At 39.0% G+C, this 23,332-nt stretch overlaps 1 protein-coding gene across 8 annotated transcripts in view; it reads left to right on the top strand.

The window, feature by feature from the left end:
• PHKA2 (phosphorylase kinase regulatory subunit alpha 2) overlaps positions 1 to 23,332 on the top strand; it is a 311,493-nt gene that overhangs the window by 222,031 nt on the left and 66,130 nt on the right. For 7 of the 8 annotated variants that reach the window (XR_011600403.1, XR_011600402.1, XM_070943835.1 and 4 more), the window contains exon 29: positions 18,392 to 18,433. The exons of the other annotated variant lie outside the window; for it this stretch is intronic. Coding sequence is in view for 5 of the 7 variants with exons in the window: in XM_070943835.1 (XP_070799936.1) it covers positions 18,392 to 18,433 (42 nt within the window). In the remaining 2 variants the exon portion in view is untranslated. The remainder of the gene's footprint in view (positions 1 to 18,391; positions 18,434 to 23,332) is intronic. 8 annotated transcript variants of the gene reach the window in all.

Here is a 23,332-nt window from a genome sequence, read left to right as displayed (position 1 = left end):
AACCAATAATATGTCTTATTAGTAAGTCAATACTTTATTCTTTTAGTCCCAGAGTCTTAATTCTTTAAAGCAATGTCCATTAGAGTTAAACGGGGCTGACAGCTTTCAACTTTTTCCCATTCTCATCAGACCAAGAAAGAAACAATATTCAGCTGGAGTTAAAATTTGATACTTGCGGTTATAATGTCTCCTGTCTTTGCTCTGCCTGCTTTTAATCCAAATTTGTTAAAAAGTTGCTTGCAGGGATGGTCGCGACGTCTTGTTCTGCATGAAGCAGACATGTCCTGGATTCAGAGCTCTACCAGGTTCCTGGGGAGCTCTCACCCTTCGAGCTCCAGGATTGTTCCTGGAGCTCTTGGGGAGCTCTACCCGCACCCGGCTGCTCTCTTTCCCCTCTTTTCCTGAGGGGAAAGTTTCCAAGCCGCTAGACAGCTGATTTTCGCTGTTCTAGCAGCTTAACAAAGTCTCGGGGCTAGCACTCCCAAAGGAGCGACCGCCAACGCCTGTGGAGCCACCGGAATTTAATTTAAAATTAAATTAATTTTATGTTTGACGAGATTTAACTTTTCTTTAATTATTTTATTGTGGGGTTCTTTCTGCAACTCATTCATGTGTTCTGAGTTCTGTTAATAAATTGGTTCTTATCTGTTGTTTGTCTTTGTTTTTCTTTGCCATATACGCGATAGTAAGGCCTCTTATATAGGCTTTGGCTGTGTCCCATAGGTTTTGGAGTGAGGTTTGCTCTTTCATGTTTATCCAGAAAAAAGTAATCATTTCTTTCTCGATCATTTGTGAGTATTCCTTATCTTTTATTATTTCATTGTTCATCGTCCACCTTCGTTTTCGATATCCTTTCCATACTACTGTTATTGGATTGTGATCTGCCCAGGTATTTGGTGATATTTCAATGTCTTTTATCTCTTTCCTAAATTCTGAAGTCATCCAGACCATATCTATTCTAGACCACGATTAATGTGGGCTAGAATAGAATGTGTATTGTTTTGCTTGTTTGTTCACCTCTCTCCATATGTCATATAATTGTATTTCATCTGCCATGTCTTTGAATGTATCTGGAAGTGTTTTTTTCCTAGTTTTGCTCTTTTTATTGCTCTGGTAGTCTTTTTCGGTGTCTATAATCGCATTAAAATCTCCTATAATACAGATATTCTCATATTCCAAATCTTTGACTATATTGTGTATTTTTTTTTTTGAAAAATTCACTTTGATTTCCATTAGGTGCATATATCAATATTAATAATATTGTCTTTGATTCTGTTTGTATTTCTATCATCAAAATCCTTCCATCTTCATCTGTATATATTTGCTTTGTTTTCAAATGTTTCTTAATGTATACTGCGATTCCTCTCTTTTTCTGATCAGCTAGTGAAGTGTATAGTGTTCCTAGTCTTTGGTTTTCTAGTAGTTTTTGATGTTGTTTCTTAATATGAACTTCTTGCAAAATTATAATGTCCATCTCCAATTTTTGTACTTTTGTGATGGTGTGTGTTCTTTTGGTTGGTGCATTTAGTCCATTTATGTTGATTGAGGTCATTTTTAATTCCCGTTTCATTCTTGTTTTCTATCTGTTCGTTGTTCTTAGACTTCTTGTGTTTCTTGTAATTACTTGTGTTTTTTCCCTCGCTCCCTCTCTTTCAATTCTTTCTCTCTCCAATCTTCTTTTTTCCTCTTGCTCTTTTTCTACTTCTTCTGTTCGGTGTTCCTCCTGGCTCTTATTTTCTAATTCTTCTCTGCTCTCCTGTTCCTCTTCTAACACAAAGTGCTGGTCAAAAAAATCTTGCACTTTTTCCAAACTGTCGATCTTGTATTTCTTTTCTTGCCAGGAAATCAGTAGCCCTTCCGGTATCAGCCAGCAGAACATTATTTTATATTTGTTTAGCTGTGATGTTAAGAAGTTGTAGTTTTTCCTTTGGTCTCTTATCCTTCTTGGGATTTGCTTGAGAGTCATTATTTCCTTTCCCTTATATACGATTGCCCCTTCTCTCATCTTCCTATAAACTTCTTCTTTTATGGATTTTTTTGTAAATCTAATATGTGTCTCCTTTGGTAGCTTGTGCCTGCACGCATAATTTGTGTGGACTCTGTAAATTTCATCCATGTCTCTTCGAACGTCTTCTTTATCTCTCTGGGTTGCTTCTGCTAATATCCCTGTCATTAATTCTCCTAAATCTTCATCTTTTTGTTCCTCTACATTCTGGAACTTGAGGTAAAAAGATGCTTTCTCCATCTCTAAGTATGTTAATGACTCTTCCAATTCTTTATTAATTGACACTTGGTTTTGCTCCATCCTTTTCATTCTCTTGTCCGTTTGTTCCATTTTTTCCTCCACTTTTTGGATCCTTTGTTCATTTTGCGCAATATTCTGCTGTATTTTTCCAATCTTATTTTCCAATCATCCATTTTCTTGATGTTATCTTTTATTTCTCCCACATCTATCCTCAATTCTTCATGATTCTTTCTTGTTTCTTCATGGTTATTTGCTATGGACTCTTGAATTTTATTCATTCCTTCTTGTATCATTGCTAGCACCGATTGGATATTTTGCATATTGAAGGTGGAGGTTGTCTTTTCTTTCTCCGCCCCTAACATAGTGTCAATTGACCTTTGCTGCGCAGAAGATGCTGAGAGTGTCATCTGATTTGAGGCTATTTTCTTATTTATCTTGGTAATCGTTAATGAACTTGTGGTTGCCATTTGTACTCTTTGTATTACTTTTTTCCAAAATTTCATATACTGGTTTACTGTTGAGATCTTTGTATTTCTATATCTATATTAATATTTAACTTATAAAGTATAAGGATCCTAAGATTATAGCCAATAGGACTAATATTATAACTTTATCTATATTAATACTTTTGTCTCCTTAATAGATGTTTCTTTAGTATATTTATTTATTATATTTCTATACCGCCTTTCTCCCATAGGACTCAAGGCGGTGTACAGTCAAGAAAAATATAGACACACAAACATCATAAAATTGCTTATTAAAATTATTACTTAGTTTGGTCAATTAAATAAAACCCAGAATTAGATAACATTTAAAAAATCATTCACATGTTCGTATGTTAAGCCCCGCCTGTTGGAACATCAGGGTTTTGAGGGCACGGCGGAAAGCACGGAGATCAGAGATATTCCGTATCTACGGGGGCAGTTCATTCCAAAGGGTTGGAGCCCCCACAGAGAAGGCCCTCCCCCTGAGAGTCGCCAGTCGACATAATTTGACTGACGGTACCCTGAGTAGTCCCTCCCTGTGAGAACAAACTGGTCGGTGGGAGGCTATTGGTGGCAAAAGACGGTCTCGTAGGTACCCAGGTCCTAAGCCATGGAGCGCTTTAAAAGTGATAACTAACACCTTGAATCGCACCTGGAAGACCACCGGGAGCCAGTGCAGCTCGCGTAGGAGAGGTGTTACATGGGCGTAACGAGCTGCGCCCATAATCACCCGCGTGGCTACGTTCTGGACCAGTTGAAGCCTCCGGGTGCTTTTCAAGGGGAGCCCCATGTAGAGAGCATTACAGTAGTCCATACGGGAGGTAACTAGGGCATGAGTGACCATGCGCAAGGCATCCCGATCCAGAAACTGGCGGATCAGGCAAACCTGATAAAAGGCACCCCTGGCCACAGCCGTCAAATGATCTTCTAAAGATAGCCGTGAATCCAGGAGGACACCCAAGTTGCGGGCCCTCTCTGTGGGGAGCAAGATCTCATCCCATATTGTCAGTGATGGTACCAGCTGACTATACCGGGACGCCGGAAGCCACAGCCACTCGGTCTTGGAGGGGTTGAGTCTGAGCTTGTTTCTCCCCATCCAGATCCGCATGGCCTCCAGGCAATGGGACATCACAGCAAGGGCATCATTGGGGTGGTCTGGGTTGGAGATGTATAGCTGTGTGTCATCAGCATACTGATGAACACTCACCCCAAAACCACGGATGATCTCGCCTAGCGGTTTTACATAAATGTTGAACAGAAGGGGTGAGAGGACTGACCCTTGCGGCACCCCACAAATAAGGTGCCTCGAGGTCGACCTCTGCCCCCCTGCCAACACAAACTGCGAACGGTCAGAGAGGAAGGAGGAGAACCACCGAAGCAAGGTGCCCCCTATTCCTAACCCCTCCAGCCGGTGCAGTAAGATACCATGGTCGATGGTATCAAAAGCCGCTGAGAGATCTAATAGGATCAGGATAGAGGAGCAACCTCTGTCCCGAGCCCTCCAGAGATCATCCACCAACGCGACCAATGCCGTTTCCGTGCTGTATCGTGACCTGAAGCCCGACTGGAACGGATCCAGATAGACAACTTCATCCAGGTATCGGGGTAGTTGTCGTGCCACCACACTCTCAACAACCTTCGCAACAAAGCGAAGATTGGAGACTGGACAATAATTTGATAATATAGCCAGGTCCAGGGAAGGCTTCTTGAGGAGGGGCTTCACAACCGCCTCTTTCAAGGCGGCGGGAAAGACACCCTCACTCAGAGAAGCATTTATAATCCCCTGGAGCCAGCCTCGTGTAACCTCCCGGGAGGCCAGTACCAACCAGAAGGGACACGGGTCCAATAAACATGTGGCAGCGTTAAGCTCGCCCAGAATCCTGTCCACGTCCTCAGGAGCCACAGAGTCAAACTCTTCCCAGATAACGCTCTCAAGACCTGCCCCCGTCTCCTCCCCTGGATCTACCCAATCGGAGTCCAGGCCTTCCCGAATCTGAGCGACTTTATCATGCAGGAATTGTACAAAATCCTCAGCTCGACCCTTTAAGGGATCTTCCCGTACCCCCACCTGAAGTAGGGAGCGGGTCACCCTAAACAGCACAGCTGGGCGGTTCTCTGCAGATGCAATAAGAGCGAAGAAATAGCTAGACTTCGCCACTCTTATCGCCACTAGGTAGGTCTTAATATAAGATCTCACCTGTGTTCGGTCAGATTCAGATCGGCTTGTCCTCCAATCGCTCTCCAGGCGTCTTTTCCGACGCTTCATCTCTCTCAGCTCCTCGGAAAACCAAGGAGCTAGACGAGATCGGCATCGGGTCAGAGGCCGCAAAGGCACAATGCGGTCCAAGGCCCCAGTAGCCGCCCTGTCCCAGGCGACCACCAGGTCCTCAGTCGAGTTGTGAGCCAGAGTCTCAGGAAATGGCCCAAGCTCCATCAGAAACCTTTCAGGGTCCATCAGGCACCTGGGACGGAACCATTTGGTTGGTTCCGTCTCCCTGCGGTGGGTGGAAGTGACTTGAAAGTCCATGTGAAGGAGAGAATGATCAGACCATGACAAGGGCTTGATGTCTATATCCCCTATTCTTAGATCATTCAGCCACTGATCAGAGACAAAAATCAAGTCCAGAGTGTGATTCCCCAAGTGGGTGAGGCCTTGAACTACCTGGGTCAGGTCCATGGCCGTCATGGAAGCCATGAACTCCCGAGCCGTCTCCGACATCTCACCAGCAGATGGCAGGTTAAAATCCCCCATAACAATAAGTCTGGGGGTTTCCACCGCCACCCCGGCTATAATGTCGAGCAGCTCAGGCAGGACCGCTGTTACGTGGCAGGGAGCCAGGTACGCAATCAGTAAGCCCATCTGAATCCCCTGACCCCACTTCACAAGGAGGGACTCACATCCGGCTATCTGAGGAACAGTGGCCTCCTTCGGGCAAAAACTTTCTCTAATGATTGCTGCCACTCCCCCACCCCTTCCCTGAGACCTTGGCTGATGGAATGCACGGAAACCTGGCGGGCACATTTCCACAAGGGGAACTCCTCCCTCCTGGCCTAATCAGGTCTCCGTAATCCCTGCCAGGTCAGCACCCTCCTCTGAAATAAGATCATGAATGAGGGGGGCTTTATTTACCACTGACCTGGCATTACATAACATCAGCCATAGACCCAGGGTCTGAGACTCTGAACAACCCGGGAAACGAGCAGTGCTTTGTGGGTCGGAGTGGGCAATTGCTCGTAAACATCGAGTGCGCACTCCCGAAACATAATATGGCCCCCTGCAGCCGTCATATCTGCCCCTCCCACTTACTATACTAATGCCCATCGCTTCATCCCCCTGCATCCTTGTCAGATTTCTGTCCCCATCCTCCCCCCCATGATTATCAGACCCATTACCCCTTTCAGTGGATTTATGGATCCCCCCAGATCCATTCCCACAATCCCTCCCAGAACCCCTTAAAATAGAACTTAAAGATTTATCTAAAAACCCCCAAAGCCGTCGTTTTTTTGCAAACCACCTCTCAGGGTTCCAAAACCCATCCTCAAGGGCGGCCCTTGATAACTGAGAGGGCCAGACATGCGAGAGGGGGGAATCTCGCAGTGCAAGGAGCTCTGCAGTTGAATACATCAAAGATAGGAGCGAGTTGAAGGAGATGAAGGATCATTTTCTTCTAAGAGTGTTAGAGATGGTTAAGACAGGTAATTTAAAATAAGGGAGGAAATAGATGTAAAAGGGAGACCAGTATGTTACAAATGTCAATACATCGGAACATCATCGCCCTCTCACGACGATGGGAAGTCTTGTGGTTGTAGTAAGTCCATCCAAAGGAGGTGGGGATAGAGGTCTCAAAGGGACGTCCTCTCACAGCGACCAAACCATTTGAAACAAAGAGAAGGTGGTCTATCTCCCCATACTCCAAGACTCTCGATGTCTGCATCTCCTCCAGTCCTGATACCAGCGATGGCCGAGGATTAGATCAAAAAAGTAAGGCAGAGCCACTGGACAAAGTATTTAGGGTTAAATAATCAGGGTAATCTTGGGGAATAGGTGGTAATTAAAGCTGCAGATCGATCTAAGATTGCAAGCTAACGCTGAGTGGTCGTAATAGATCTAGATCTGATAAAGGAGAGAGGGACAGTTGAGGGGGAGATTAAGTCATCATCTCCTGTTTGTAATCCTCAGTCCCTATCCATCACCTTGCTCAGGCTACTTAGTTCAATTAGTTTAATAAGTCCTCAGAGTTTCAAGAAAGAGGAGTGCAACAGATCCCTAGAGGTTGAAGGGATCCTAACATTTATAGCCTTTGCAGCATTGCCCTCTCCTCTATTAACAACGAGGGCTTCCTTGCAGCCTCCTGGTGTTGCCGTCGCCGTCGCTGCCATTAGCGCCATTCCCCTCGCCATTGTGGTAACCCCCCTTGCCATAGACATCATCGCTGCCGTGTTGCTACATGCAGCACCTATTAGCCCAGGCATCATTATCAACACCCTATCCGGAGTCGCTGTTGCCACCGTCTCGCCAACCATTTCATCAGCTGTATTACTCAGTGGTTGACCCGGTCATGACAGCCAGGCTTTGATGTTGACATTCTCCCCACCGCCCTCAGTCTTTTTACTGACAAACAGCTGATCTTCGGGCTCAGCTCGGGTTTTATCCTTGGGCTCCATCCACAGCTCTATTGAGCCGAAAATACCTCAGCTTGCTGGGAGGGGCGTCTGTGGATGGTTAATTGACCCCCACACTCTTGAAAATGTCAAAACATCTCCCTCCTAGCCTCGGAGTTTCAGCTCTGAACTGCCATTTTGTTTTGCAACTGTCAACGGAATTCCATATAATATAATAATATATAATATATATTATTATAATATATAATAATATAATCCTATTTCTTTATCACACAATCAATCTTTCTGTATAGGTTTCTGTATACTTATTCACAGTTTTAAATATATTCTAAATTTCAACTTTTCAATATCCTTATGTAAGGGAAAAGAAAAATAAAGGGGGGAGATGAGGGAAAAATTTAAAGTTTCAGCAATTCATTAATTTATTCTTACTATAATTGATTACTATACTTGATATATTTAATACAATATATATAATAAATCTAAGTTAGTGAATATATAATTCTAGACGTGTAAGTTAAAAAACTGGATAATTAGGTAAATCACTGAATAGATACAAAGCTAAGTTATAATTAATATATATAACAGTCTAAACAGTATGTCTTAGTCAGTTTCTTCTTAATGATTAATAAATAACTCTAGTCAAACTTAAACAACTATATTATACTTCACTGGTTATTATTCTCCTTCTGTTTTGCTATCTTCTTTCTTTTTTTTTTTTTAAATTTGATTTTATTATAACATATAGTGATACAATCGGTACATTTTCGGTTCATTAGTGCAATTATATACATATATACATCTACATACATTATTGCTTGTCTTTTGTTAATATTGTTTCTTGAAGCTAGATTTAATTTCAAACACTTAAAAATAATAGTGCTCAACTCTCTAAGACTAAATCTAATACTATTCATATAGATTTTGTTAATTAGTTAAAATTTAATCTCTATTACCTTCTTTATTTCTTTCCCCCATCCATTCGTACCACATGTCCCACACGCTATAAAATTCTGAATCTTCTCTGTCATTAATTTCTGAAGTCAATTTGTTCATTTCGGCGCACTCCAATATTTTTCCAATAACATGTTCTTGAGGTGGTATTTGTTTTTCTTTCCAATACTGGGCAAAGGAAATTCTAGCGGCTGTCAGAATATGTATAATTAAATACTTTTTCTTTTTTGCATATTCAGTTTTCAAAATTCCCAGGAGAAAAGCTTTTGGGTCAAAATCAAAATTTTCTTTTATTATTTCTCTAATCCACACCCATATCATCCTCCAGAATTTTTGTGCCTGATTACATGTCCACCAGCAATGATAAAAAGTACCCTGCTGATGGTCACATTTCCAACATTTAGGGCTCGAATTGGGGTAGATCTTCGCTATCCTGGCTGGGGCCATATGCCATCTATAAAACAGCTTGTATTGGTTTTCCTTATAAGCCGTCGCCTTTGTCATTTTAAGGTTATTATTCCATATTGAATCCCATTCGTTCAAATTTATATTCTGTCCTATATTTTTGGCCCATGCTAACATCGGTTCTTTAACTACTTCCTCTGCCATATCGTACTCCAATAAGTAATTATATAATTTAGCTAAAATTTTGTCGTCCGTACCCATCCATATCTTGTCAAATCCATTTATGCTCATTTCAATGCCAAATTCCTCCTTATCTTTTTTATATCTGGATTTAATTTGGTTATATGGCCACCAGTCTATAGAAATACCTTGTTCCATCAATTCTTCCCTTGTTTTAAGGTTCCCTCCCCCATCTAATAATTCATTGTATCTGACCGTTTTACCCATTTCTAATACATTTGGATATATTATAGCCTCCATGGTGGAAAGCCATCTCGGAATTTTCCTATAGTGCTTCTGTCTCATCTCTCCCCATATTTGTATCAAGATCTCCCTTATTTTATGTCTATGGAAGTAAGTTTTTATCTTCTTCCCAGTATCCCAGAGATATGCATGCCAACCCTTCTGGAGATCATACCCTTCTAAAGTTAACAGTCTTTTATTTCTTAGGGTTGCCCATTCTTTCAGCCATACTAGGTTTGCAGCTTTTTGATATAACTCCCATTTAGGTAATCCGAAACCCCCTCTTTCCTTCTTGTCCTGTAAATTCCTAATTGCTATCCTTGGTTTCTTTCCCTCCCAAATAAATTTCCTGATGATGCTATTGAGCTCCAGAAAGAATTTTTTATCTAATTTAACAGGGACCGTTCGGAATAGATACAATAACTTGGGTAATATGCTCATTTTTATTGCCGCGATTCTGCCTAATAATGATATCTGTAGTCTTCCCCACTTTTCCAGATCCTGTTTAATATTTCTAATCAATGGTAAATAATTATCCTCTCTGAGGGCCGAGCACCTTGATGAAATCCAGACCCCCAGGTATTTTACCTTCTTGGCGATTTGGATCTCCATTGATTCTTCCAGTACTTTTTCCTTACCTCCGTCATATTTTTTGTTAATAATTTAGTTTTGGATTTATTTAATTTAAGGCCTGCTACCTCCCCGTAATTGCCCAATTCTTCCAGAATTTTAGTGCCTGATTCTAATGGTTCTTCCATGATTAATACCACATCATCTGCAAATGCCTGTGTCTTATATATCTCTTTTCTGATTGTCAGACCCTTTATTTCATTATTGTTCCTAATCTTTCTCAAGAATACTTCTAGTGCTAAGATAAATAGAAGTGGGGATAGAGGGCACCCTTGTCGGACCCCTTTTCTAATTTGAAAAGCCTTAGTTAGTTCTCCATTCAGTAATATATTAGCCTTTTGTTTTTGATAGATTGTGGATATCGTATTGACAAAATTTGATCCGAATTCCATTTGGATAATTTGTTGTTTCATAAATTGCCAATTAAGATTGTCAAATGCCTTTTGGGTATCGACAAAGACCAATGCCATTTCTTTGTTCGGGTGTTCCTCAAAGTATTCCGATATGTCTATTATCATCCTTGTATTATTCCTGATTTGCCTCCCAGGGAGGAATCCATTTTGGTCACTGTGTATTAATTTATTCAAAATTATTTTTAGCCTTCCTGCTAAAATACCCATATAGATTTTGTAGTCCGTATTCAGGAGGGATATCGGTCTGTAATTTTTAATTAATTTTGGGTCTTCTCCTTCTTTTTGGAGGAGAGTAATATACGCCTCTCTCCATGATTCTGGAATTTTGGATTCTGTTAGGGCCTCATTATAAATTTCTAACAACTTTGGTAACAAAATTTCTCCCAAATCCGAATTTTTATAAAAAATTATCTTCTTTCACTCTTGCATCATTCCATCTTCTTCTCTCTATCAATTGTTTTTAATGCCCTTTGTTTTAAGTGTCCAAATGTCCAACAATCAAGGTATCCAAATCAAAATGTCCCAGAGAAACACTTTAATAAAATTAGTTCAGTTCTTCCAAATCGTTAATTTCCAAAAAAATGTTCTATATATCACTCTGTTATTAACTGTGCTATACATGAGAATTAATCAGCACAGCATGAGGTCTTTCATAGGATGTCTTTATATTTCTGAGGAAGTACACAGAAATGAGATAGTTGCAACATAATATCTTCAGATTATTCATTGGTCCATCTAGTCCAGTGTAATGCATTGATTGGTAGCATTTTTCCAGGCTCCAAGGCAAGAGTTTTCAAATGCTACTAGAGTTGCCAGATAATACAGTACTTGCTGTCATAATCCTTTTAATTCCTCCTAAATGATATGATTAACATACATGTTCTGATATTTTGTATATTGTAGTAAATCTATCAAGAAGTTTACTTTATGGTTGGCAATTTAACACCTGATGGTATGGTCCATACCCAGGTACTAAGATAACAGTCATAGTATGGGATAGTATAAAATTGGTCATGAGACTTTGAGCTTGAGTCATTGGATTTTCTCAACTCAATATACCAGGGGTGAAATGTAAAATTTGTTCAAACAATAACATAGAACACATAAATATAATATACATTTTCAATTTGTATCGGATGTGCAGTGTTTTAACTATTTACATAAATAATACTTGGTGACATTTTAACTCACTTTTAACCATTATTTAACACACCTTTAGATCTTTCTTTCATTTTATCATGCAACCACTTGTACCACCTTTCCCACACCATATAGTAAACTGACTTTTCATCATTTAATTCATGTTAATTTAGTCATCTCTGCGCACTCGAGTATTTTCTTAATTGTAAGCTCTTCTGGTGGTTGAATTTTCTCTTTCCAATACTGTGCGTATGCCAATCTAGCGGCTGTAATTATATGGATCATTAAATGTGTCATTTCCTTTCTATATGGCTTCTTTATTATTCCCAGGAGGAAAATCTCTGGTGTTAATTCAATATCTTCATCAGTTATTTCATATAACCATCTCCTAATTTTATTCCAGTATCCTTTTGCTTCCGGGCATGTCCACCACAAGTGAAAGAAGGTGCCTTGACCATGGCCACATTTCCAACAATTGGGATGTATATTGGGATATATATTCGCTAGTCTGGCCGGGGCTAGGTACCATCTATGAAACATTTTGTAATGGTTTTCCTTATATGCCACCGCTCTAGTCAATTTAAGATTTCTGTTCCATGCCTCCTCCCATTCCCCAAAATTTATATTGCGCCCTATATTTTTCTCCCATGCAATTATTTGGTTCTTCGTAACATCTTCGAACTTGTCATCGCTTAATAAATAATTGTATAGTTTTGCCAGAATCTTTTTATTTGTTCCCATCAAGACTTTATCCAGTCCGGACTTCCGGTTTGCGAGCTTCGGCGACGGCGGTGATTTTCTAAAGACCGCCAGCCCCGCCGCCTGTAGAGCCGCCCCGCGAACGAGGAGCGGCTCGAAAACTCCGAAATCTTGAAGATTGCAGGAGCAGAGACAGCAGGGTACAGGTTGAGCCCCTGTAACCCCCCCAGGGAATCGCTTCTGGGGGTGAAAACAGGAGCGGCTCCCTTCCAACCTGCGGAGACTCCGGGCGGCGTGGGACGATTCTGCCTTCAGCAGAACAAGCCGATAGCAGCAAACTTTTAAAGTGAGAGGAACTAATTCTAACAAATAGCAGAAATATCAACTTGAATCCAGAAACCTGAAAATTGCAAGTATTAGTGCTTTATTGACTTTTTAAATCAAAGAGAAAGTGAGCGAGTGAAAGTGATTTGAAAAAATATGGCGTCCAGCACTTGAGTTAACGAGCTAGTGAAAGTGGATTTGCGAAGCCTCTCTGCTTTGCTACAAAGTTGAAAAGTTGCTACAAAGTTGTTCTACCTAAAGGGAAAAAATTTTCTTGCTAAAATTTGACTTTGCTTTACTTCAGTTTTACTTGATTAAATCTGGGGGACTTTTTTAGAAGCTTCTGTGGAAGAGGGAAAGGAAAAAGAACTTCCCTCTTTAGAAAAACTAGCTTACGTGGCACGATGGCTTCAAAGAAGCAGGAAGGGAAGGCATCAGGGGGGGGATCCCCCACACACAAACATCAAACGCAACTTCCCCCTGCTCAACAGCTACAAACTCAGAAAAAAGAACTTGATGTGGGAGATTTAAAAGAATTTATTTCTAAAACTTTGGATGAAAAATTTCAAGAATCTCAACAGGAAATAGATCATAAACTTCAAAAATCACATGAGGAATTTTTGCAGGAAATTAATGAAGTTAAAGATATGGTGAAACAGAATCAAAATATGGTGACCAAAAAAATATCAGAAGTGGCGTCTGGCCTGGCAAATTTTATTGGGAAAGTTGATTTTAAAGTTGAAGAACTCAAATTAGAAGTTAATGTTAGGATGAAAGATAATGACTATAAAATTGAAGAAGCTGACAATAAAATGCAGAGAATTGAAGATGAGATTGTCATGATACAATTCCGGGCGATGGAATTTGCCATACGGCTTCGGGGAATTCGAGAGGAGGAGAGACAGGATTTGAGACAAGTTTGCTCTGAAGCCCTGGCTAAGATCTTACAAGTTAATCCTGATTTGGTATTTCATAAAATAGATAAAATTTACAGAGTGAACTCTTGGGTGGCCAGACAAAGACAACTGCCTAGAGATGTGGTCATATACTTTACTGAGAGAGAAATTAGAAATGAAATCCTCCAAAAATCTTTTCACACCTCTGTACAAGTGGGGGGCTCACGACTTGTAATTTTTAAAGAATTACCTCCTAAAATGCTGAAAGCTAGAAAAGAATTTGGTTTTCTTGTTAAGGAATTGAAAGACTTACAGATACCCTTCCGGTGGGATGCACCAGCTGGGATAATTTTTAGATATAAGGGAGAAGGATATCGATTGAATACCGTGGAGAAGGCACAACATTTTTATAGTACTATTCTTAAGGAAAGAACACCATCTCCACGTACATCTACAGTTTTGGAGATTAAGGAGAGTGAAGAGAGGCAATTGGAAGAACAGTCTAAGCAGGAATTAGAAAATGTGCAAGGTGCAGAAGGAGGTTTTCTGAGTGAGCCCTTGCTGGATTCTTCTCCAATTTTGGATTTGATTCAGTTGACTGAAGTTAAAGATCAACGTATAACTAGAGCTCAATCCAAGCTACTTAAACAAAAGCAACAACAACAACAGGAAAGACAAGACAAGAAGGCAGCTAAGAGTACCCCACAAGAGAGTGGAGCTATGGGAGGAGCAAGATCGAAGCTCTTGGATGAACTTCAAATATTTTGCTCTGCGCTCCAGAAACAGGCTGATGACCCTTAAGTGTCTATCTTGGAATGTTAATGGGTTGAATTCACCACAGAAAAGGAAGAAACTATTTACATATTTGAAACAATTTAATAATGATATAATATGTTTACAAGAAACGCATATTACAACTCAAGATCAGAAATATTTGATAAATTCAAAATTAGGAGTACATTATATATCTTCAACTTCGCAGAAAAAGAATGGTGTGGTTATTTATGTAAATAAAAAATTAACAGCAAAAGTTATAGAAGTAGATCAAGATGGTAGGTTTGTAGCAATTGAATTGCTCACAGCAAATGGTCAAATTCTTTTGATTGGAATTTATGCTCCCAACCAACAACAGGATTATTTTTACAAGATGTTACATACTAAAATATTGCAATGGGACTATAGATCTATTTTATTTATGGGAGATTGGAATGGAGTAATTGATTCTAAATTAGACAAAAAGAGCTTGGCAAAGTCTAGAATTAGACTACCGCAGACCTTTTTTGATATGAAAGAAGATATGGAACTAAAAGATGTTTGGAGAATACATAATCCAAATGAATTGGATTACACTTTCTTTTCCGATAGACATAGATCCTTTTCTAGGATTGATTTTATCCTGTTGTCAAATGATCTACTTGTTAAGACAAAAAGAACAAAGATTTTTCCAAGAACTTTGACTGACCATAGCCCTGTATGGATAGAAATTGAGATGGATAAGGTTGAGAGACGTTCTTGGAGATTAAATGAGAACTTGTTTAGATATGAAAAAAATACAATAGAACTTAAAAAGCATTTGAAAGAATTTTTTGAAATAAATTTGAATAAAGGTACCCCAATTGAAATTGTTTGGGACGCTAGTAAAGCTTATATGAGAGGGGTACTTATCTACATGAATTCTAAACATAGACTGTTCCGACAAAAGAAAAGATTTGAGTTGGAAATGGAAATAAAGAATAAAGAACAGTTACTTATTAAAAACCCAACAGATGAAAGAATACGAAGTGCTATAAAACTTTTGAAAGACCAATTTCAAATGCTTATGGCGGAACAAGTTGCAACAAGTTTACAATACGCGAAGCATAATACATTTTGCAATGCTAATAAACCGGGCAGATGGTTGGCTTACACACTGAGGAAAAAACAAAGTATACGGACTATTGATAGTATTGACATTGGAGGGAAAGAAATTTTTCAACAAAAATTAATTAAAGAAGCTTTTGTGGATTATTATACTAAATTATATGCCAAAGAAGAGGTGCAGAATGGACTTATAGAAAAATATTTAAAGGATAAGAGAGTTACAAAAATTACTGATCAACAAAAAGAAAGAATGAATTATCCTATAACAGAGGAGGAGATAATAGCAGCAATTAAGCAGCTAAAAACAGCCAAAGCTCCTGGCACGGATGGTTTGACTGCAGTGTATTACAAAACTTTACAAGCTGAAATGGTGGGACAACTTAGAGATTTATTTTGCAATATTCAACAAGGGGGTAAAATACCCCCATCTTGGACAACTGCTTATATATCTTTGATACCAAAGGAACAAGTTGGTCCTAAAAAACCAGAGAACTACAGACCAATATCTCTTTTGAACACAGATTATAAAATTTATGCGAAGGTATTAGCCAACAGGTTGATGCCAGTAATCCAAAAAGTGATTCATGAGGACCAAGCGGGATTTATTGAGGGCAGATACATGAAGGACAATGTAAGGCAAGTAATAGACTTATTGGAATATCTTGATAAGAATAAACAGATTTCTGCAGTGCTGGTTTTTTTGGATGCGGAGAAGGCCTTTGATAGAGTGGATTGGAACTTTCTACTAAAGACTTTAAAAAAGATGGGCTTTGGGGACCAATTTATACAGGCGATTTCAGCAATTTATCAAGAGCAAAAAGCACAGATTATTATTAATGGAAGTTTGACGACAGAGTTTAAAATTGAAAAAGGAACAAGACAGGGATGTCCGTTGTCCCCACTTTTATTTATTTTAACATTGGAAGTCTTGCTAAATACAATACGGGACTCAAAAATTTTGAAAGGTATAGTGATAAGGCAAGAGGATTATAGAATAAAGGCATTTGCAGATGATCTGGTTGTTACCCTATCACAACCAATGGAATCAACAATCCTGATGAACGACATTATACAAGACTATGGTAGAGTTTCAGGTTTTAAACTGAACTCAAAAAAGACTAAAATGATAGTTAAGAATATGACACAAGATCGTAAACATGAGCTTGAAAGGAGGGCAGGTTTTGAAATTGTACCTAAGGTAAAATATCTTGGAGTTCAGGTTGCAGAATCAAATATGAAATTGTTTCAAAATAATTATGAGGTGTTGTGGCGAGAGGTTCAGAAAGACATGGAGACTTGGAAAAAGCTGCAACTGTCTTTACTTGGAAGAATAGCAGCAGTTAAGATGAATATTTTGCCAAGATTCCTGTTTTTGTTTCAAATGATTCCGGTGCTTAAAAGTGATAAACAATTGAAAGTCTGGCAGTCTGGTGTGAATAAGTTTGTCTGGAACGAGAAAAAGCCGAGAGTGAAATTGAAAATTATGCAAGATGTTCCAGAAAGAGGAGGCCTTAAACTCCCAAACTTACAGTTATATTATGATGCAGCAGCTTTCACTTTAACAAGTGATTGGTTTGGAAATAAAAAGGCTGGAATATTGAATGCAGAAAGTTTTGATCTTGAATTTGGATGGCATGCTTACTTATTTTATGATGATAAAGTTGATAAAGTATTTAAAAGTCATATACTCAGAGATTCTTTGATGAGAGTTTGGAAGAAGCACCGACTCAAATGGGATTATAAAATACCGCTATGGCTGGATCTTGGTCATACCTTGTGGAATACAAATATAATGTCACTCGGGGGGTTTTTATACAAACAGGTTCTTTTTACAGATGCGGGCAGATGGCAGCTGAAGACATTGCAGACACTGTTGGACGAAGGGATTAATTTAACCTGGTTACAATATAATCAATTACAAATGAGATGGAAAGAGGACCAAAAAACTGGTATTATACTGCATGAGGAAGAATTAGTTAGACATATAAGAGAGAAAGGTCCAATGCATATTAAAAGGCTTTATAATGTTTTGTTAGAAAGGGACTCAGAAACTGAATTAGTTAAAGATTGTATGATTAAGTGGGCACAAAATTTTGAAGAACCAGTGATGTTGGAAACATGGGAAAAAATTTGGGTTCAGAATGTTAAGTTCACACAGTCGCAGAATTTGAGGGAAAATTTTTATAAAATGTTTTATAGATGGCATTTGGATCCTAAAAAGTTGTCATGTATGTACCCTAATGTTCAGCCAAAATGTTGGAGATGCGAATGTTTGGATGCTACATATTATCATGTATGGTGGACCTGTAGGAAAGTTAAGGCTTTTTGGATAAAAATTTGGTGGGTCATGCAGAATGTTTTGAAGAAAAAAATTCAATTTTCTCCACAATTGTTTTTATTGGGTATAGTTAAGGGTTTTACACGGGGTGAAATAAAACTAATATTGTATATGATAACAGCAGCAAGATTGTTGATAGGTAAATATTGGAAGAATGAAGCTTTGCCTACTATCGAGGAATGGACTTTGAAGATGGCCAGTTTTGCAGAGATGGCGAAGATTTCAGCGTATTTAAAAGATTGTTCACAAGAGACTTACGAATGGGAATGGAAAAGGTGGATAGAATATGTTCAGAACAAATACCAAACTAGAAAGTATCAAATAGCTTTTATTTGAAAATAATGTATTAGAAATATTTTAATGTAAAGAGACAAAGAGGAAAAATTATATAGGGGGAGGGATGGGTTCAGGTTTATATATTAGTGTTATTAGTTATGAGTATGTAATAGGGAAGTCTGGGGGGGGAGGGTTAGGGAGGGTTAGGGAGGATGGGAAGTTTGGGGAGGGAGGTGGGGGGGTGAAAAAAGGGGTGAAAATGTAATTGTAAAACTTTTGCAATAAAAAAAAAAAAAAAAAAGACTTTATCCAGTCCATTTGATCCCAGTTCTAGACCATATTGTTCTTTGTCTCTCTGATATCTGGATTTTACTTGTGAATAGGTCCACCAATCTAAAGTTATTCTTTGCTCTCGTAAGGTATCATTTGGTTTAAGCCTCCCTCCTTCGTCTAGGATATCTTTATATCTGCCCATTTTCTCCCTCTCCCACCTATTTGGGTGGGTCAGGGCCTCCATCGTTGAGAGCCAATTTGGGATTTTTTTGTAATGTTTTTGCCTAATCTGGGTCCATGTTTGTATCAGGGAATCTCTAATTGTATGTCTATGGAAATGTGTCTTCCTTTTCTTCTCCATTTCCCAGATGTGGGCGTGCCAGCCTTTTTGCAAGTCATGGCCTTCTAAGGTAAGGATTCTCTTATTTTCCAGGGTGATCCAATCTTTTATCCATACTAGCTTGGCTGACCTTTAGTATGTTTCCCAGTCCGGGAGTCCAAATCCACCTATGTCTCTTTTGCCCCTTAAAATTTTAATAGAAAATCTCGGTTTTTTCCCCTCCCATATGAATTCTCTAATAATTTTGTCTAGTTCTAAAAAGAATTTTTTATCTAAATTTATCGGTATATTTTGGAATAGAAATAATATTCTGGGGAGGATGTTCATCTTAATTGTGGCTATCTTGCCCAAAAGTGATAGTCTTATTTTTTTCCAGCTATCTAGGTCTTGTTTTATTTTTCTGATTAGGGGAATATAATTATCGTCTTTCAAGGTCGAACATCTTGATGTAATCCAAATTCCTAGGTATTTAATTTTTTTGGCAACCTGTAATCCTAGTACTTCTTCTATCTCGTTTTTCTGGCTCTCAGTTGTGTTCTTGATCAATACTTTGGTTTTAGTTTTGTTCAGTATGAAGCCTGCCACCTCTCCATATTTACTTAATTCCTCCAATACTTTAGGTCCCGACTCTATAGGGTCTTCAAGGATTAGGGCTACATCATCCGCAAATGCTTGCGTCTTATAAGTCTCCTTCCTAATCTTCAATCCTTTTATTTTGTCGTTAAATCTAATTTTCCGTAGAAGGACTTCTAGGGCCAGAATAAACAGTAAAGGGGATAGGGGACAACCTTGCCTTACTCCCTTACTAATTTGAAATGTTTTAGTACTATCCCCATTCACCAGGATACTCGCCTTTTGGTTATTATATATGGATTTAATCATCATTTCAAAATTTGTTCCGAATTTCATAATCTCAATTTGTTTAATCATGAATTTCCAATTTAGATTGTCAAATGCCTTTTGAGCATCAACAAAAATCAGAGCCATCTGTTTTCCAGGGTGTTCCTCATAATACTCTAGCGTGTCTAGCACGATTCTCATATTATCCCTAATTTTTCTCCCTGGTAAAAATCCGTTCTGGTCTTTATATATCCAATTATTTAAAATCTTTTTCATTCTTTCTGCCATTATGCCCATGAATAATTTGTAGTCCGTATTTAGGAGCAAGATTGGTCTGTAATTTTGAATTTGTTTTGGGTCGGCACCTTCTTTTGGCACAAGTGTGACATGCGCCTCTTTCCATGACTCTGGAATTTTATGGTCTAACAGTGCATCATTAAAAATTTCTACTAATTTCGGTTGGAGTATTTCTTCTAATTTTTTATATATTTCCCCTGGAAATCCGTCAGGTCCTGGCGCTTTATTATTTTTCAATTTGGAAAGGGCTATTTTTAATTCTTCAATTGTAATTTTTCTGTTAAGCATTTCTTTCTCATCATCAGTTATTTGTGGGAGCTCTGCTTTTATCAAGTATTGTTCTATTTTGCCATCCGATATCTCCTCTTCTTTATATAGGGATTTGTAATATTCTCTCACCCTATCCCGTTTTTCTTCCTCGTTAGTCAATAATTTGCCCTTAGAGTCTTCTAAAGTATGGATTATTCCCCTTTCATTTTCCTTTTTTAATTTATAGGCCAGCCACCTCCCCGATTTGTTGGTATTCTCAAAAAGATATTGTTTCGTTCTTTTCATTCTTTGTGCCAACTCTTCTTGGTCCATGATATTTACTTTATGATTCCACATCATCCAATTTTCTTTGGCTGCTTCATCTTCTGGATTATCTTGGAGTTTTCTTTCTGATTCTCCTATATGATTTAAGTAATCTTCCAGGGTCTTCCTTTCTTCTTTGTTTTTATGTGCGGTATATGAAATCACGACTTCTCTCAGATGGGCCTTCATTGTGTCCCAAACTATTGCACGGGATGTGCCTTTGTTTTCATTTTCCTTGAAAAAGAAATTTATTTCTTCTTTGAATTTTTGTATACAGTCTTTGTCGCCCAGTAATTTGGCATTAAACCTCCACCTCCGTTGGTATTTTCTCTGAAGAGGCTTCCATCTAATTTCTAATGGATTATGGTCTGCCCAATCGTTTGGGTTAATTACTGCAGTTCCAATTTCTAACCCCAAGTTTCTACTGACCCATGCCAAGTCAATTCTGGACCACGACTTTTGTGCATTTGAAAAGAAGGTATATTGCCTATCGTTTGGGTGCAGGGTACGCCAGATATCAATTAGATCTAATTCATCGACTAACTCAAAAAAAGCTCTCGGTAAGTTTGTCCTTTTATTTTTTTTTTACTTTATTGCTCTTGTGGTCCTTCTCTGGATCTGCAATGCCGTTAAAATCCCCTATCATACAGATTTCATTATATGCCATTTTCACTAATTGTTCATGCAGTTTCTTAAAAAATTCTCCCTGTTTTTTATTCGGGGCATAAATGCCCACTAATAATACCTTGGAATGCCCTCTCTTAATTTCAGTCATAAGGATTCTACCCTTTGTATCTTTGAATTTCAATTCTGCTTCAATTCCTTTTTTTACGTAGATAACCACCCCCCTCTTCTTTTTCTCTGCCAGCAAATCAAATGTTTGACCGAATTTTTTATATTCTAAACATTTACTTTCTTCTTTTTTTATGTGCACCTCTTGTAAACACATTATATCAACATTTTGTTTACCTAGTTTTGTTAATATTCTTTTCCTCTTTCTGTAATCATTTAGTCCATTGACATTTACGGATATTAACTTCAAGCCATTCATCTCTAAACCCCTATCTGAGTATTGGTTCTTGTTTATTTCTTACGGCCCTTACTGGTCTCGCTTTCTTCTCTTTGGCTTCTTCTTCTTCTTCTGTCTTCTCCTCTACAGTTGCTTCGTTCGTGTTCTGTTGAAGTAGGGCTTCCTCCTCCACTACTGCTGTTTCTAGTTCTTCCTTGCTCCCTTGCTCTTCTTCCGCGCCTCTTAGCTGGTCAAGGAAGTCTTGTGCTGTACTCAAACTTTCTATTTTAATTTTCCTTCCTTGCCAGGTTATTAGCATCCCTTCTGGGAGAAGCCACCTGAATAGTATCTTTCTTTTATTCAACATTGTTTGTTTGTTTGTTTTTATATTTTTTTGTTTTTTTAAAAAAAATCTCAATAAAGTTTCTAAATAAAAAAAAGAAATGTAAAATTTGTTACTACTGGTTCTGTGGGCGTGACTTGGTGTGGGGAGGGGGGTAATATGACTGGGTGGCCGTGGGCAAACTTTTTTTTTTTTTTTTAACATTTCAAAGCATTTATTCTAATGCTTTGAAAAGCCTCTGCCGATCAGGCAACTCAGCTGGGATCGTCAGAGAGGCTTTTTAAAAAATGTTTTGAAAAGCCTCTCTGACGATCCCAGCTGAGCTGCGCGATCATCAGAGGCTTTTTTTTTTTACTTTTAAAAGCATTTTTTCGTCAGAAGAGGTTGTAGAAAAAATGCTTTTAAAAGAAAAAAAAAAAAGCCTCTGATGATCATGCGACTCAGCTGGGCATGGGGGTGTGTGTGCAGGGATTTTTGCTATCGGTTCTCCAAACCACCCACTGCCATCGCTACCGGATCAGGCGATCCGGTCCGAACCAGAAGCATTTCACCCCTGCAATATACCCTCAAACCTTTAAGGTTAACATTTGTGGAGGAGAGAATCATTTACTGTACAGGTGAAACTCGGAAAATTAGAATATCGTCCAAAAGTTCATTTATTTCAGTAATGCAACTTAAAAGGTGACTCATTACATGCAAAGCGAAATAGTTCAAGCCTTGATTTGTTATAATTTTGATGATTATGGCTTAAAGCTCATGAAAACCCCAAATTCACAATCTCAGAAAATTAGAATATTGTGAAAAGGTTCAATATTCTAGGGTGAAAGTGTCCCACTCTAATCAGCTAATTAAGCCATAACAACTGCAAAGGGTTCCTGAGCCTTTAAATGGTCTCTCAGTCTGGTTCAGTAGGAATCACAATCATAGGAAAAACTGCTGACCTGGCAGTTGTGCAGAAAACCGTCATTGACACCCTCCATAAGGAGGGAAAGCCTCAAAAGGTAATTGCAAAAGAAGTTGGATGTTCCCAAAGTGCTGTATCAAAGCACATTAATAGAAAGTTATTTGGAAGGGAAAAGTGTGGAAGAAAAAGGTGCACAAGCAGCAGGGATGACCGCAGCCTGGAGAGGATTGTCAGGAAAAGGTCATTCAAAAGTGTTGGGGACTCTCACAAGGAGGGGACTGAGGCTGGAGTCAGTGCATCAAGAGCCACCACACACAGACGGATCCTGGACATGGGCTTCAAATGTCGTATTCCTCTTGTCAAGCCGCTCCTGAACAACAAACAACGTCAGAAGCGTCTTACCTAGGCTAAAGAAAAAAAGAACTGGTCTGTTGCCCAGTGGTCCAAAGTCCTCTTTTCTGATGAGAGCAACTTTTGCATCTCATTTGGAAACCAAGGACCCAGAGTCTGGAGGAAGAATGGAGAGACACACACTGCAAGATGCTTGAAGTCCAGTGTGAAGTTTCCACAGTTGATTTGGGGAGCCATGTCATCTGCTGGTGTTGGTCCACTGTGCTTCATTAAGTCCAGGGTCAACACAACCGTCTACCAGGAGATTTTGGAGTATTCCATGCTTCCTTCCGCAGATGAGCTTTATGGGGATGCTGACTTCATTTTCCAGCAGGACTTGGCACCTGCCCACACTGCCAAAAGTACCAAAACCTGGTTCAATGACCATGGTATTACTGTGCTTGATTGGCCAGCAAACTCACCTGACCTGAACACCATGGAGAATCTATGGGACATTGCCAAGAGAAAGATGAGAGACATGAGACCGAACAATGCAGAAGAGCTGAAGGCCGCTATTGAAGCATCCTGATCTTCCATAACACCTCAGCAGTGCCACAGGCTGATAGCATCCATGCCACGCCGCATTGAGGCAGTAATTGATGCAAAAGAGGCC

The sequence above is a fragment of the Pituophis catenifer genome, unplaced genomic scaffold (assembly GCF_029215685.1).
Source record: "Pituophis catenifer annectens isolate HBS135680 unplaced genomic scaffold, rPitCat1.0.hap2 SCAF_4, whole genome shotgun sequence".
Classification (NCBI taxonomy): Eukaryota; Metazoa; Chordata; class Lepidosauria; order Squamata; family Colubridae; genus Pituophis; species Pituophis catenifer.
Note: the sequence above shows the minus strand (reverse complement) of the source record. Positions and strands in the feature narration are given on the sequence as shown.